This window comes from Eulemur rufifrons, chromosome 10 (assembly GCF_041146395.1).
Source record: "Eulemur rufifrons isolate Redbay chromosome 10, OSU_ERuf_1, whole genome shotgun sequence".
NCBI lineage: Eukaryota > Metazoa > Chordata > Mammalia > Primates > Lemuridae > Eulemur > Eulemur rufifrons.
Genome location: NC_090992.1, coordinates 35,389,354 through 35,406,515, shown reverse-complemented (window position 1 = coordinate 35,406,515; position 17,162 = coordinate 35,389,354). Strand labels below are relative to the sequence as shown.

At 55.2% G+C, this 17,162-nt stretch overlaps 1 protein-coding gene across 8 annotated transcripts in view; it reads right to left on the bottom strand.

Moving 5' to 3' along the window:
* Positions 1–3,474: 3,474 nt before the first annotated feature.
* Positions 3,475–17,162, bottom strand: part of ATP2B2 (ATPase plasma membrane Ca2+ transporting 2) — a 121,889-nt gene continuing 108,201 nt past the window's right edge. For 5 of the 8 annotated variants that reach the window (XM_069484427.1, XM_069484428.1, XM_069484429.1 and 2 more), the window contains 4 exons: positions 15,419–15,630; positions 15,199–15,306; positions 13,180–13,362; positions 3,475–4,172 (listed from right to left, as the gene is read on the bottom strand). In XM_069484427.1, the coding sequence (XP_069340528.1) occupies positions 3,861–4,172; positions 13,180–13,362; positions 15,199–15,306; positions 15,419–15,630 (815 nt within the window). In that variant the 3' untranslated portion in view covers positions 3,475–3,860. Of the gene's footprint in view, positions 4,173–11,165; positions 11,338–13,179; positions 13,363–15,198; positions 15,307–15,418; positions 15,631–17,162 lie in introns of all 8 variants that reach the window. The other 3 variants (XM_069484426.1, XM_069484432.1, XM_069484433.1) reach the window with 3 other exon arrangements.

The window sequence follows — 17,162 nt, the reverse complement described above, 5'->3', positions numbered from 1 at the left end:
CCCTGTTTCTCACCTGGGCCAGGGGTAGATAGAGGGTCCACCCCAGCACAACCAAGGTGGGTGACTTTGGTTCCCAAGCTGAGATGGCTTAGGGACTTGGTGGCCTCTCATGACAACTCCTGGGCTTTAGGAGACAGGTGAAATGATGGGAGGGACAAGAGGCTTTCCCTTTTTGTCCCTCCTTACAGGACACACTGTGTTTTGTAGCCCTGAGTGGACGGTAATTATGCGGGGGGAAGATGATGGCATATAGATGACAGGGCCCACAATGTGGGGTGCAAGTGGGGTGGGGGTAGAGGACTTGGTAACATTTTGAAGTTGACTTGGAAGAATAGATGTCAGAGAATACCAGGACATTTATAAAAGAAGAATGAAGGGGATTCGTCCCACCATGTAAAAAATAATTATAAAGTGACAATAATTAAAACTGTATGGCTACTGCCAGATGGGACACCCAGGTAAGGGGACAGAAGAGAAATTCCAGAAATAGACCCAAGTCTATGTATGCTGTGAGCATGTGGAAAAGGTGGTGTTTCAACATGGTTAGGGAAAAGGGGGCTCTTCAGTAACTGGGGCACCCAGGACAAGACAGGTTCAGAGTCCTCAATCCAGTGCAGTAATTGTCATCGGAAGCAGGGCGGCCTTGCTCTTGTCAGCTCGCTGTTGTGGTGGGGACAAGGGGCCATGGTGAGGGGTGGCAGGAGCAATGGAGGCTACTCCTGAGTTAGGGAAAGCTCTGAGTGGTAAAAAGGAAATTCCTCAGAGCTCTCCCTGGCACCTTCACAGGTGGGTGACTCTATGCACCAGGAGTCACCTACTGGGCCCCCTGTTCTTCCCCCATCTGTCATAGGGGAGACAAGCTGGGGAGCTTAGGCCTCAGAACTGAATGTGCCTCCTTCTCCTGGAGCCCTTGTCCAGAGGGCAGAAAACAAGCTAGTTTGCAGTCCCAAACTAGAAAAAAGTATACATTACAGAGTATATATTTACTATGTTCTGCTTGATGGTTTTTTTTTTTTTTTTTTTTTTTGCCTATTTTTTTTTTAAACCACAGACATTTTAGAACCACACTGTGGGAGTCAGAAGAGTCAGCAATTGAAAGCATAACCATTGCATAGTATTAAATGAACAGAGACGGTGAATTCTTTATTTACAATTATTGTCTAGATAAAAAAATTCATAAAAACAGATGGTCATAAATTATTTACCCCCTAATGGGGTGAACTGCCAAACATACCCCATGCTGCTAGATATAGGACGCAGAGTGCAAGCTTTACGTACTACAGTGAGTTCTGACAAACCATCTCCCGTGTGTGAGGACGTGTGTGCAGGTGTGAGAGGGGCGTGTGTGTGAGCCTCCATCGCTCCTCACAAAAGCAGCCCAGAGCTAATGCTGGCAGCCTGCCATGGCGCCCCACTCCCCGAGCTAGGCTCCACTCAGAGGACCCCTCCTTTTCCCTTGTGTCCTGGCTCCAGATGAACAGGGAGCATGGTGTGCAGGCAGAACTATCCTGAGGTCGTGGAATGTGGTCGCGGACACATGAGTGAACAAAGAAAGGGAAGAGGGAAAACTGTAAGAAAGGAAACTCCAGAAAACACCGTGTTCCGAGGCTGCCCCATGTTTTAGATGTGCAGGTCTTTCCTTCCTCGGAGGAGAGCAGTGGGCTGGTTTTGGTGGTGTTTGTACCGGAATCCAAGAAGCACATCTGAGGACTGGTCACCCCTTTGGGTGTGCAGTGTCCTCTGCTGGATACATTCAGAGATACTTCCTCACAACATTCAGGTAGTGCTCTCTTGAAAAGAAGGTCCTCTTACAGAAGGAGTTTGCCAGGTGGGATGGGCTGACTTTGAACCCCAAACCCTCAGGTTTTTCCACAGCCATCCAGACATAGGCCCTCCCAGCTGACTATGGCTCTTTTCCCAAGTGGCTCTCATCTTGTTTGTGGAAGAGTTCTCTGGGCCTGGAGATGGGGAGGGACACACGGCAGCTGCGGGAAGGGTCACCATGAGGAATGGATTTCGCAAGCGAGGCGGAAAGTGTTTGGTTTTCCTCAAAGCATGGGACATCATCGATCATGGTATTCAAAATGTCTTTTGCACTGTACAAGTTTATGGAAAAAGATCGTATGCTGAAAAGTCTCAAAGCAAACTTTGTATTAAATACAAAAGTTCCTTTATGAAAAATGCTGAGACCCACAAAGTGCTTAGCAGTTAAGAGGCTGACATACAATTAAATAAGCTCTTATCAAGTGGGATTGCTAGTGCTGTTACTGTCTTGGGGGCAAATAACCACCTTTTCTCACCTGTGATACTGCAGGTTTTCAGAATGGCTTTCTGTCTGGGAAAGCAAGACTTGCTGTTAAAAGGCTACAGTATATGTTGTGACTATAGGAAGACAATTTGGTTTAAAAATCACACTGAATACATCTCAATATACACATCATAAGGTTCATTCGGATCTAAATAGTGCAGAGAAAAAGGCTATTCTTCAAAAATAAAAGCAACAAGCCATACTGATCCTCATCCAATATGCCAACAGCTCATACGCTGCCATTTATAAGGAAATAAACCTCTAAATTACTAACTAAAAAAAATCAACACAATAGCATTTATAATATTTCAGCACTACCTCAATCTCTGTACAGATAGAGCCAAAGAGAACGTATGCTTGAAATGCTCTTAGTAAACTCAAGTTAAGTTTCATTGAGAGAAAAGTCTTTGCCCAGAGCTTTGCAGGTCCTGGCAGCCTTGGGCTGGGATGGCCGCCAGTGTTGCAAATCCAGGAAGCCTTCCCTCCTCCTCTCCCTTCGTCTACAGAGCATGTTGTTAAACCCCTCAGGATGGATACTTGGTAGCATTTGGCTTCTGCCTGAGCCTCCTGCGGTAGTGACATTATTGAACGGAAATAGCAGGCAAAAATCAGAGCATGGCTATCATAGAACATCAAGGGTGCAATCCAGGGAAGTATCTGTTGGGCTGAGCTGTTTTCATAGCATCTCAGCCACCAGTGTTCTTAAACCGTACAAATAGCCAAAGACATTATCTACAGGTTTGTAAACAAATTACATTCTTCTTTTGGGACATAAATAAGTTAAAATAGAGCAGTTTAAGCAGAAACAAGGCAACATGCCGGCAAAGAAACTTTATATATCCATGTATATATATTTTCATATATATATATATATATATATATATCTACCTATCTATATGGACGTATACAGTCTTGGAGAAGTATACGTTGATATAGATACAAAGAAATGGATATAACCTGTGAGTGTCTATGAAGTTCTTCGGTTCCATTGGTGCAGATCTCCTAGGCGAGTTAGGCTCTGCAATTTCAAAAAATTATTAAATGAATCTACACGACTGAGACCGTGCTGCGCAAGCGTTTCCAGAGCTCACACACCAGTGGGCTGGATAAATAGTCTCAGAACAGAGTCTGTTTGCAGTTCCCGCCTAAGAAAACAAACAAAAAAAACCCCTCCCCAAGCCCCCCAAAACCAAACAAGGGGAGGATTGAAAGTACAGTACATTCATGCGGGGACGTGGTGGCCGGGCAGGTGCATGGCTGCTCCATGTTGGGTGGGAGCCAGGAAGGGCTTGTTTTGGGAAAAGCGCTCAGTCCCCTAAGCCCCCGGTGGAGATCCTGCCCCTTGCCTCAGAGTGAAAAAGAGTTCAAACAGCATCGCAGCCAGAGAAAGGGTCTGTTGGGGGAAACATTGGTTTTCTCTCCAGTATTTGGTTTCCTGTTGTTGCTCGTTGCTGCTTGGGTGAGTTGGGTGCCTGGATGGATGGGTGCCCAGGAGGCAGGTGGCGGCGAAGTCCGTGAGGGCGGGCAGGTGGGCGGGCGACAGGGTCCTCAGCTAAAGCGATGTCTCCAGGCTGTGGATGGGGCTCCCTGGACTTGAAGAGGTAGCTGATTTGCTTGTGTCGGTCGTCAGGTTGATCCCGCTGTCGATGGCGCTGTTGTTCTTGTTGAGCGATGACGGCGGGCTCGAGTTCTGCTTGAGCGCAGCATCTTCTTCCAGGTCGGTGTCGTCAATGAGGGGGATGTGGGGCTGTGAATCTTCGATTCGGAATTCAGGATGAGCCATGAAATTATGGATGGAGGTTCGAGACTCAGGCTTTTCTAAACCTTCATAGAGAGAGCTACGGAACGCCTTCACGACGCGGATCTGCAAGGGAAGCACAGGAGTCAGGCGCTGCCCTGGGGGGCTGGCAGCCAGGCTGGGAGGCTCACGGGGTGGGGGAAGGCTAGGGCACAGCAGGGGGCTGGAATCCAGTCGCTGGGTGTTATGAGCGTTGACAGGGTTGGGGAGAGTGGTGGAGGGGGGTCAGGGCATATGCATTCATGAGTTGGTTTTTTACAATTGCTTTGGTTTTGGTCAGAACTACAGTCTCAGGACAGGAGGAATCACTGAGCACCATCAAAGAGATGGTGGAAAACAGTGATTAAAGGAAGCGTAGCCGACTCCGGCGGGCACCCAGACCTAGTGAGAGACTGAGCCTTGTTAACTGGAAAGCAGAGGTTCGACCATGCAGGAGGGGAGTCGGACCAGGTAGGAATAAAGTAGCAAAGGGGGAGGCTACTGTAAAAAAATTAATCTTAAAAAAACCACACACAGTTAAAAACCACACAACATGGAACAGGTTACATGTCACAGATAGAAATGGAACAGAAAGGAGAAACGGTTGGATGAGCTGGGATGAGAGAAGACACGTGAGGGCCAAACAGAATGGGAACCTCAAACCAAAGGCAGCAAAGCAAACCAAAGCCAACCCAGGGCTTTCTCGGGTGCACAGCAGAGGCAGCCAGAGAGCACGAAGGAGCCGGCAGATGGATGACATTCAGGAGCGGGGAGCATGCCACACGGGGGGCAAGAACCACACAGCACACACAGACGGACACACGTCTACACTTGGAAGCCTGGACAATGTGAACGGAGCTCGTTTGTACCCAGCACTTCTTTCCTTCATGCATTTGGGAGGTAAACACTCGAGTATAGACTCAAAGCCCTGGCCAGTCATTGGAGCTTGCTTCGGGGTCCCTTCTTTCCTGGGAGGTTTGGTTTATTTCTTTATTTGTGCTTTGAAAACACAAAACCAAAAAATTGAGGCCAGAATCAGATAGCCAAACCCAGCCCCTGGTGGGATTCTGGGAGTGTGTGGAACTGAGCCACAAAACAACACGTTCTTTCACTTTCCGTGTGTCAGTTGTGAACCACGCAGCCCAGGGCCTCGGTTTTCTCCTCTGAAGAATGGAGGGAGCTTGGTTATTGGGTCTTCAAGGCATGTGGAAAGAGCACTGGACTTGGAGGCAGGAAGACCTGAGCCTGAGTCCTGACTCGGCCACTTCTGGTACCTTGACTGTGGGCAAGCCACACTACCTCTCTGGTCATCCTCTGGCCTGCCTCACAGGGTGCAGAGGGACAGGACCCTCACTGGGAAGAGAGGTGTCCCTTCTCTGGACTCTGGGAGGGCAGCCGTGCCTGTCATCTCCAGGGTATGATGGGCAAAGGTGCCTTCTTCTCCCTTCCCAGCCCCGAGTCAGAGTGGAGAGAGAGGTGGAGAAAACAAGGTGGTCTGACACCTCCGGGGCAGAGCTTCTGCCAGCCACGCGTGGAGGCCAATGGCACCTGCCTGCAGAGCAGCGGCTGCCCCATGCCACAGGCCTGCGGGGAGGCAGAGGACTGGAAGAGACGGTCGTGGGGAGGCCCTTGAAGTCTCAGGACGTGAGCTCTCAGCTGAACCCAGGGTAGCTCCTTTGGGGGACACTAGTGGAGAAAGCCTTTTTCCACGGAAGTGATTTTTCTACATGACTGTGGTTGACGATTTAAGTGTCATCACTGAAGGTTTATTTTACTGTTTCAGAGGGGAGTCTTTCTAAAGCACATCAGATGCTCCTCTGCCTTCTGATTTAGAGTACACAGAGAAGAATTTAACATAAAGTCTGTCAATCATCCTTCTTGGTCTTGCATAAGACCCCAGAGCTTGGCTTTGTTTTCCCCTTAAGTTTTCTCCTTTGCTGTCAGCCATCACTTCCTAGTTAGTGCTTACTTTTCCTTGTCTTCTAAAAGGCATCGCTGTCCCTTCTCCTTCTCACATGCTGTGGGCTGGGGACTCCCGGAAACCTTGTTTGCTAGAATCGTGCTTTAAATAAGAGGCAACAGGTGCCAAGAAGGAGCCAGCCAGACACTGTGTTAGCACGTGCTGGTGCTCGTCATGGCCATTTCACTGCTCTGAGATTCCTTTCCCCCGGATTCCCTGTTTGTGGCTCAGCAGAGATTACTAATATACTCTGATCTCCTGAGAGGTGGGCCATGACACCCCTGATTGAGTGAAAACCAAAAAAAGGTGTTGCAGGCCTCGATTTTCTTATCTGTAGAATGGGAATAATTATCATCACAGCACTGCCCAGCCTAGTGCTCAGCATGTTCTGAGGCTGAGCTTCAGTAAGATGCCAACTGGGACATCTAGTGTATGGGGGGGAGGGAGCGGAGCAGGAGCCTGTCATGTGACTGACAATGCAGAGGGGATGACATACAATGAGATGAGGTTCCTCTGCCCTCCCCCTGGCATGGAGACAACAGAAAAAATGAACTGCTCTGGACAAGACTGTGGGGACAAGACTTTTCGGGACACCCCGCCACGGCCATCTCAAGTCTCCACTTCGGTTCTCTCCGCGGCTGAAATGGAAAAAAAAAACTATGGAAAGAAAAAAAAGCTCTTCCATCTCCCCTCCCTGCCTACCCTAAAGGTGGAATGTTTTTGGCTTAAGCCATGTTTGGGCCTGGGGGCGAGGGGAAGGAGAGAAAGGGACCTGGCAGGTGGGATTTCAGACGTTTTGGCCTCATCAGCACAGAGGGAGCAGGGAGACCACGCCTGCCGTCTGAGTGCTCCGAGGACACGCACAGGCCCCGTTCTGAGATGGGTTCGACATACTCGAATGTTTACCCGGCTTCAGGGAAGCCAAGAGTCTGGGATTGATTCACATTCATTTCAGGCTCAAGGTTAAAGACTCACAACCTCTTTTAATTTCACTCTCTCTTGCTGAACTCTGTGTCCAGGGTTCTCTAGCCCTCTAGGGAAACAAACACATGGAATATTCAGACAGCGGAGAGGTCTAGGGTCCCCCCCCAGAAGCAGGCCATTTTCTTGCCAACCCAGGGTTGCACTAAATTAGTTACCAAAATGCTAATGAGAAGTCCAGCTTTCTTCCCTGTTCATTGTCTTCATTTCTCCCCCTGACAACACAAACTCCTGGCCCTAGGTGTCATCAGGACCAGGAATCTGAAGGGCAAGTGGGAGCACGCGGTGCCCTCCCTGTTAGCAAGGTACAGGGTGCAGAGTGCAGAGTGGGGCCGGGGCCTGGCTTCTGGGTCCTGCTCCTTGCTCTTGGCTTGCTTGGCTGGAAGGAGCAGGATTCTCACTGATGAGCGTGGAGCCTGCGACAGACTTGCCAAGTACAAAGATGATTTGAGCTGAGTTAGAAATCGGAGGTGATAAGAAAGAGAGGCTGTGAGCTCGGCCTTGGATGGAAGAACAGCATGCTAATATTGTCCCTGATCACCTTCTCCCCGTCCCTGCCAGGCGGGTGGAATCCAAGCACAGACGGCTTCCCCAGCCTTCTGGACCCAGGAGGGTTGGCTCCTTTTCACTGTGTGAGGCCGGGGACATGGGCACTGGTTCCGAAACGGAAATTCAGCTCTGGGGGCTCCAGGTCTGCGGGCCTGCCCGGGAAGAGGTGTGGGGTGGTAGGAGGAATGCAGGACTCTGGAGTCCCGCCTCTTGCCACTCCCCTGCCGTGTGACCTTGGCCCGCCAGTGTCTTCCCTGTGCAATGGATGTGGCCGCAGGTTCTCCCCTCGCTTTGCAGTTGTGAAGCAGCTGTGAAGTAAGGGGCGGGCAAGTGCTTTGGGAAGGCTCACTGGGGCTCAAGTAGGAGGCACTCAGGGTGCACCATTGAGTTTCTGGGGGGAAAACCCTCATTTTTGAGTAGGTCCGAAGAGCAAAGGAAGAGCGCGCGCTAGGATTACCTCCCCCGCAGCCTCATGCCGGGGTGCCTCGTGAGGGGCCTGTCCTGCTCACCACATCGGCTGTCTGCCGGGCCTCCCTCTCACACGGTGCTGGGGGGAGGGCTCTGTCCTGTGTTCAGGGGCTTCCTTCACCCCGAGTCATGACTCATGCATCAGGCCCTGTCCCTGGCCTCTGCGGTCAACTCTTGATAACCCAGGGGACAGAGGGCTGACTCCTGCCAGGGCACACAGACCCAGGGACTTTGGCCCCGGCAGGTGCGTGGCCACCTTCCTCCGCTGGAGAATCCCCACTGGAGGAGGTGGGGGAGGGGCCGCTGCTTCATCCCATCCAGTCAGGCCCTTCTCTCACTTCCTGGCCTCCCGCTTCGAACCTCCCTGTGGAAGAAAGCACTGTGGCTTCTGAAGGGACCTTGCCTGGAGTCTGAGGGCCCTCGGCATTCTTAGAAATGAATGTCACCCAGAGGAGTGACATTGTTCTCGGCACTATCCAAGTGAAGGAAGGGGCTGTTTCTGCAGAGTGTGCACTGTGACTGTGCTGTCTAACGTGTGTGCTGATCCTGTTTGGAACCAGCGCCCTTGGGCAGGAGGATGGGCAGGCTCTTTTCAAGACCACGTGCCCAAGGGTCGAGAAAGGACCCAGAACCACAGAGGTGGGAGTTCAAGGTTCCTAAGGGAGCTGCGTACCCAGGGGAGGGGCAGGGTCGGCTGGGGGAGGGGTCGTGAGCCCTTGGGGCTCTGAGAGAGCGAAGGGTCAGGGCAGGGACTGTCAGGTCATTGGCCAAGCCTCTGCCTGGGCTCCTCTCCAACGGCTGTGCCCAAGCTGGGGTCACCATGGGCTAACGGGGATCGCCCTGGCCCGGAAGGAGACTGGTTGGGGGTAGGAAGTGAAGGGTGGGCACAAAAGGGCATTTCCCTGAGGGAGAAGTGTTGTCAGGGACTGGCCGTACTGAATGGTTTTACTAATATAAACGATGCAAAAGAAAAGGTGAGAATGAAGCGGCTGGGGTGTGAGAGGACAGCTCTCTCTTCGAGGCTGTGAGAGCTACGACGAGGGGCCAAGCCAAGGTGAGATTTTCAAAGGCTGCCTGGGTGCCCAGGAATGTCAGGTGTGCTCTGTCATGGCCAGCGCAAAGTGCCACCCTTCAAGAAAGAGGCTGAACCAGGATGAACAAAGAACCAAGCTTGCACCCAGGAGCCAGCCTCCTGGCAGTCCGACCCCGCAGAGGGATGCAGGAGTCACCAGGCGAGGTGGCAGAAGCTGAAAGAAATGGGTTCTTCCCTAGGTAGCTGTCCATGCCGGGACAGGTGTCACCGTCCCCGAGACAGGTGGTGCTGAGCAAGGCCTGAGCGGAGCCCGTGGGAACAGGAGGGGGTGGAAAGGCGGCTGGCGAGGGCGCCACTAAGGCAGGGCTCCCTGGTCTGAAGGGGAGGAGGATGGGAACAGAGTCGCCTGCCCTGAGAAGGCCTGGCAGTGACTTCCTAGTGACAGTCCCTCACGGGAACATGACTCAGACACCGTTTGCTCCAATACGTCTCCATTTCGTCTGGGCGCGCCTGGCCTGCCCAGACGGTGTTTCTGCGCTGATGAATGACCCTGAAGGGCTTCCCTTTTCTGCATCTCTCCTGTCGTCTTGTGTACCGGCAGGGCTGTGTCTGTAGAAAGATCACGGGCACGAGCATGTCCCACCCACAGGCTCTTTGGGCCAGAGGGCAAGGAGGGAGGGAATAGGTCCCACCCAGCACACGGGTCCCTTCCTGCCCCATGGCGGGGCTGTGTCATGGGTGTTCTGTTTTTGGATGGGGGAGAGGCCCTTTATACAGTGTCAAGAGAGGAGGCCTGGAGTCTGTTTCTCATCAAAGAAATCAAAGGCTGGCTAAGATCACAAACACGCGTGACAAGACCAGAACTAGGGGCTCCCTTGCGCTGTGTGAGGGGCTTACTGGAGACAGTGTGAGGGTACACAGACTTATTCCCTCAGGGGCCCGAAGCCATGGAGAGGTCCAGGACAGATCTAGACAAGCCCAGGCGCGAGAGCCAGGTCGGAAGTGGTGGCGTGAGGAGATGAGCGTGGCAGGAGGGAGACGGAGGAGGCCAGAGTCTCAGCTGTCCCTCATGCACAGGAGGGCAGGATGCCGAAGGTTAGACCAGATCCCTCAGGGCCTGCCGGCACCCAGCCAAGACATGTGGCTCGACCCGCCATCTTCTAACTGAGGTCAAGCTGCGTGGGCCAGGGGCCTTGTCCCTTCCAGGGAGGGCTAGAACTTCCGTGTGTTCCAACCTCTGCTGCAGGGACACATGTTTGTAGGACAGCTGATGTCGCCAGCTGTGCAAGGGGAGGAATGCCGAGAAGAAAGCAGAGATTCCGAACTGCTGTGCTGAGGCCTCCAGGCTGTCATCCCCTTGGTGACCTGAGGCCCCCGATTGACTGTGACCTCTGACCTGCTTTGACCTCTTGCCTCAACCATCCCCCTTGACCATGACCCCCACTGAGGGGGCCTCCCTGAGCAGCTGGAAAGCCCTGGATGATGTGGCCCCTCTCTTGGTTGGACCCCACTGTGACTGACAGTGACCCACCCAAAGGGTTCTACCCCTTGGCCCATGGCAACCTTCCACCTGACTCTGACTGCAAGACTGCGGCCTCCTGCCCAACTCTGACCCTTGCCCCCATGGGCCAGACTTTTCCTGACTCAAGTAAGACCACAGGCCAACGGGACACTCCGTGCCCCCTCGATGACCACTCAGTCCCTTTGGCCACCAGGACCCTGTGGTGCATTGGGGCCACTTGGTCACTGAAGCCCACTTGACTGATGGTGATTGTTTGATCAGCCTGGACTTTCCAGCCACGTGTGACCGTCACAACCCCTTCTCCCTCAGCTGCCTGGTTGACACCCCCGGCCCTGACCCCAGCTGCCCCTGGCCTGCTGAGTGACTGCCACCCTGGGACTGGCTGTGATCTGACCCAGTGGGACGTTCTTCAGTAGCTGTGACCTTCAGCCCCCTGGGCCTAACGGTGACCGGCTGCCCCCCGCGTCCTCTGGTACCCCAGCCCCTGCCCCTGCCCGCCTGCCCGCCTGCCCGCCCGGGAGCTGGCGTCGGTGGTGCCAGACGGAGGCGATAAGGAGTCACACTCACGCCCAGCTGCAGCAGGAGGAAGGCTGGTCGGAGAGGAAAGAGCATTGGACAACGACACGCGACTAGGGCTAGAGAGATTGGCTACGTCCTGGCTCTGGCTGGTGACGGAGGACTGTCTCCGCAGGGCGCCCTGAAAGGAGGCCCCGCTCTTGAAAGTATTGACTACTTCAATCTGCAACGGAGGAGAGAACGAGACAAGTTGCGAGAAGAACGAACACAACAGCTACACGACTGACAGGCGCAACGTCACGAGAACAGCTGCAGCCACGGCAACAACGACGACATCACTTAAATCAAAACAAAAAATACCAGACACACTCCAAGGCTCTGAAAGATGTCTGCTCAGCTCTGGGCCCACCTGTCGGCCCCAGGGTCCCAGGGAGGACACAGAGGCCCAGGCCTTTTCCTGCACTGGTGGCTCAGGGGCCAGTGGGCTGGGCAGAGGCTGGCGGGGAGGGCAGTGATTGAACACGGTGTTTGGAGGGACGGGAGCGGGTGTTCGGCCTCCCTCGATCCAGGCGTGGAGCCACGGTGCTGTGGTGGGGGGCTCTGAGGTGGACAGACCTCAGCCCAAATTCCGGCTTTGTTGCTTACTAGCTAGGTGACCTTGGGCAAGTCGCCTCTCTGAGTGAGTTTCCTGTCCTTGAGAGGAGGCAGTCCCACCTACCTGGTACAGTCATCTGTAAGTGGCGAAGCACCTGGCCATGTTAGCGCTCAGCAGAAACTGGCAAGATAGGTGCTCGTGCCCACTCAGGAAACTATAGTCCTTTCTTCCTCCCATAATTTGGAGACCCCTGTGTGGCTTTGCCACCAGGGCAGTGACAGCACCAGGGCCATATGCCTTGAGAGCTGCCTGGCTCCTCCCAGGAGGGGCCCAGTGGAGAGGGCTGGCTGCCAGGGTCCTGGTCCCAGCAGCAGAGCCCAGGCCTGTGGCAGGCAGCTCTGGGTCTGAAACTTGCTCCTGGTCCCTGCTCCAGCTGTGCTAGCTCTGCAGAAAGGGTCACCTGTTGGACCTCAGTGAGCTCTAAGCCTGGGGGGCTCATACCTACTTCCCAGGGGCTGGGAGGGTCAGATGAGGTGAGGTGTGGGAGGGGCCCTGAGGGTGGGGAGCCGCCAGGGGAGCTGTTTGCTACTCCGGATGGAGATGAAGAGCTGGTGCACGTTTTCCAAGGCGACACCTCCCAGAGTGTGGCGAGGTGTGGGGATGAGCTCCCAGCTCCCGCTGCCCAGGGGTCTGGGCAAGAGACCCACTCTGTGTTGCTTTCATAGTCCCTCCTGCCTCACCCTGAAGGCCTGGAGCGGGTATGCCATGTGCCACGTGGCGGCCAGCGCTCTCTGCTCTGGGGAAGAAACCTACTTCTGGCCGGCACGCACCGGCGTGTGTGCTCCCGTGTGAGTACTGGTGTGCACGTGTGTCTGTGCATGCAGGGACAACCGGCCTTTGCTCCCCAGGGCCCTCGCGCTGCGGGAGGCTGGGAGTGGCGAAGGCCCCGTGGAGGCGGAGGCTGCGTGTGCCTCTGGACGGGCCGACCTCACCAGCTGACTGCGGGGCCCAGGGAGAACCGGAGCGACCCTGGCCTGCAGCTTCTGTCCAGCCTTGCACCGCCCCTCCCGGGGGCCGCCCCGATCCCTGAGCCACAGTCCCCTCCTCCCCTCAGCCCCTGGAGCCACCCGTCCCCACCTCTCAGGGGAACTCCCCCCAGGACCCATGGTGGGTGTGACCCCACGGCGACCCCTTGAGACGGACCGTCCCTGAGGAGGCCGCCTGTTTCTTTAGTGGCCATGAGAGTGTCTCTGAGGAACGTGGATGCACAAAGCTGGGTGAGGTGTGAGAGCCCGTCCAGGCCCGGCGGGGGCCTGAGGGAGGGGCTCCTGGAAGCCCTCCCCGAGGCCGCCTCTGTGGCCACCTCCCTCAGTGCCAGAGCAGGGCCCTGGGGGTGGCACAAGCACACTCGCCTCCAGCACTCGGCCTCCCCGGCCAGGCCTGGGCCCAGCCCGCGAGAGCCTCCCCTACCTGAGTTTGGATCCGATTCAGGCCTCGGAACCACAGAATCTGGCCCCGCCGCAGCTCTCTCTCGGCGTGGTCTATCTCCTCCACGTCCTCGTTGAGCTCCTCCTCCGGAATCTCCTCCTTCTGCGTGAGCCTGCCAGCCTCCTTGAGGAATTTGAGCCTGCTGGTCGGGATGGTGGCGATGACCTGCAAGGGAACCAGCCCGTCAGGCAGGGCGAGGGGGCCGTCCTTCTGGGTGGTTTTCTCCCCTCCCTCCCTCCTGTCCTCTCACCTAGTCATGTGACCAATTCACGCCTTTACCCGCCTCACCTGCTCCTCAACTCAGTCTTTTACAATTTCTATTAATTTGCTTTTTAATTGACTCATTCATCCAGAGTCCAGGGCCATAGTGGAAAATCTTGGTCTTTAGGAGTTGGGCAGATGTGCCTTGGAATTCCCTACACGGTCCTGGACGTGGGACCTTGGGCAAGTCATTTAACCTCTTTGAGCTTTGGTTTTCCCGTCTGTAAAGCTGGGGGCAGCTCTGGGAGTGGGGAGGATTGAGTGAGGTGGAATGTCTGACTTGTCCTGCAAGAGCCTGGCCTGTGGCTGGTCCTCAGGTCTCTTGGGCTCATTCCACCTGAGGACATTGGGCCCTGGGGCACCCAAGCCTGAGGAACAGGAGTGCAGGGCCTGGGTGCCCTGGGGGTGCCCAATCCTTGGCTGGGAAGGCGACATGGAAAGCGGATATGCCTTCCTTCTTACTCTTGCCCCAGAGGGCTTGTCCATGGGGTTGAGGCCTGAGAGGCAGGCTCTGCAGGGAGGCTGAGGTGGCAGATGTCAGTGGCCCCTTACAGCTCCCACAGGGACAGGCAGGTGCTGGCCTGAACACTCAGACTCGGGGGCTCCGTGGGACCTTAAGCTCAGCACTGCCCACTGGCATCGACCTTAGTCCTTATGAGTCCCTCCCCCCAGACACCAAGAGCTCCCCGTGGGATAAAGATGGCCCAGCTCTGAGGGTGCCCAGGGAATGCGGTTGCTAAGTCAAACCTAGTTTAAAACATTTCCAAAGAAGCTCCAAAGTTTAAAGAAGATCCTCTTGGATGAAACTAAACTTCCTTTATTTCTAGTTAATTGTTGCCACTTTGGCTTCTTGCTCTAGCCTGGAGACAGTGCGAAGGCAAGAACGATGTCTCTGGCCCCTGGGGTCCCTGCTGCTTGGCTGTCCAAGCACCTGGGGAATAAAGCCCCTTTGGCCCAGGACTGGTTCTGGTCCTTCTCCCAAGCCTGGTGTCCTGGGTCAGGAGTCTTTCAGCTGCAAGTTGTCAGAGCCGTCCATGGGTGTGTGTGTGTGAGAGAGAGAGAGAACTGGAACTTGGGCAAACAGGGAAGGGAACCGGTGGGAGAATGTTCTGGGATCAAAGATGGAAGAGCATCCAGCCAGGGGCCCCCAAAGCTGGGGAGTATCTCAGATGGCCACAGGCACTGCGATGTGGCAGAGTTTGTCCCTCTTACGTTGCCTCTCAGCCCTCTAAAGGACTCTGTGCAGGGACAGCAGGCTACGGCACCAGCTGACCACTGACTGATGTCTCTCTCTAGGAAGGTGGCTTCAGGCTCTGAGTGTGGCATCTAGCTCGAGTTTACTAACATCGTTCTCATTACATTAATCTTTTGTTAGCTTCTATTTATGACAAGTGATCCTGATTTTCCAGTCATGCTAATAATATAATGTCGCCTTTTCAAATAAGTTTAAGTTAAAAAAAAAGCTGATACAATTGAAAGAAAATGTTAAGTAAATAACGGGCGTAGCGGTACACAGATATAAAGCAAAATATAGAGAGTGGTACCCAGAGGACCAGTATTTGGGACCTGGGCCAACACCCATTGTTCAGATGCCCAGAGATGGGGAGGGCCTTGCCCAGGGTCAGGCAGTGAGTCCATGGCAGAGCCCAGGACCCACTCCTGGGGCCCCCACCTTCCCAATCCAGGGCTCTTTCCCTTTCCCGGCTAAGAGACACCTCCTGCAACCTACCCGGAACTTACCTGGCCCCAAACGAGCTCTCCTAACCCAATGAATATGCACCACATCCACTGGTCCAGCTGCAGCGGAGAGCAGCTGAATGGCTTCCCTCCAAACTGCACGATCACTATCTGGAGGTCACAGGGGGCAGAGAAGACAGAGACAGGCCTTCAGAGCAGGCACGGAGCGCTGCGCTCTCTCACTGCCCGCCCCAGGTCAGGTTGGGGTCCGGGGCCTGCCTACCTGGATGGCAAAGGTGCCCAGCACGATGGTGCAGAAAATGGGGTTCCGGAAGATGCCGTCAAAGACATTGCGCTCGCCGTGGATCTTGCGGGCGTTGATCTCGTTGAAGAGCTGCATCATGACGAAGGTGTTGAAGATGATGGTGTAGTGCTCCGAGGGCGGCGAGTGCAGGGGCGCGTTCCTCCCGCTGTCGATCTGGAACATCTTCTCACCTGCCAAGGAGGGGGCGGGGCTGGGCTGAGGGTGGTGGCAGGGGACACGCCGGCCCTCCTGGGGTCCCCCTCTGAGCAGCCAGGTCAATCACCCGGACGTGCAGGCACATCTGGACAGTGGGGTGCAAGCGGGGCCCGCGCTGCTGGCTGGTTGGCGAGCAGAGGGAAGGGCGGGCAGCACCCTTCTCCCCTAGGGGACAAAGCCCTTGGGGGAACTGTCTTCCACTTCTGCTGTGGCAATCTGTAAAGGTGGCATGCCAGCTCTGTTGCCAGGTGACAGTGCTTGTAAAAAGTGAGCGCAGATTGGCAAACTCATTCTGGATTGGGAGGTCATGGCTTTGGGCTCCCCTAAAAGTGCTGCTTTTCGTAACTTAGCATGTCCCTTGCTGAGACCTCTGGAAGCTCCTGGGGCTGTCACAAGAGATGCCAGTCCTACATGGAGCTCGAGCTGGCTCCAACCCACCCGTGTGGCCTCATTCTCTCACACCTGCACTGTCGCAGGAGGTGGGGGTTCGGGGGTCTGCTGTGTGGACGCCACTGATGGGGTGTCTGACATGGTCCTGTATCCTTCTGCCAAGCTGAGTGACGCGGTGCCGGGAGGGCTTGGGGAGTTTTCTGGCTGTGAGATTCTAGCTGGACCCGGGACCACGCAGCGCAGGCCGCGCTCAGGTGGAGACGCCGCAAGCAAGCTGATGCTTCTCCTCTCCCTACCCCACAGTGGCCTCGGGGCCTCTTCTAGCTTGGCATTTACACAACGTCCTCTAAGGCTCTTTGCGATAAATTTTACAGGAGTGAAATATGTCCTCAGGCCCCTCGGGTTCCTGCGGCAACATCACATTACCTTCCAAGTTCACAGAAGATGACTGTCCTCCGAGGAACAGGCCCCAGGCCCCACCTCCATGGTGCTCGGGGCCCGAGGACAAGTGAAGGCGCAGCTGCAGGAGGCTCACGTATAGGGAGCTGCCCCAGACTGGGGACGCTGCGCTGGCCTTGACTTGCTGTGTGACCCTGGGCCAGACCCTCCCCCTCTCTGGGCCTCTGTTTCCCCATTTGTGACGTGGGGCAGGCTTTGCCAGGATCCTCTCTGAAGCATCCGTGGAAACCAGGCCAGTCTCAGCCCCAGCCAGACCTGGTTCTCTGCTCAGGCTCCTCCTCAGACAGGCTGTGTGCCCCTGGGCAGGTCACCTCGCCTCTCTGAGCCTCAGTGCCCTTGTGTGTGATGTGGGGTGGAGGCCAAGGCGCCTGCCCGCCGAGGGGTTAGAAGACAGAAACAAGGGGGCCTAAGCGGAAGCGCTGTGAAAAGAGGTGGCCGTTACTCGGGCACGCGTGGCATTTCCCGAAGGAAGCCTCGGCGGGGAAACCTTCCTTGAGCGAGGACGAGGTGCGGGAATGGGCCGGACTGCGGGCGAGTCACGGCCCCCTCCCAGCCTCAGGCTCCCACGGGCTGTGACGAGGTGCACAGTGTGTGCTTGGTGGCGGGAGCTGTCATCAGTGGAAAAGCCCCTGGTGGCTGTGGGGTCAGCCAGACCGGG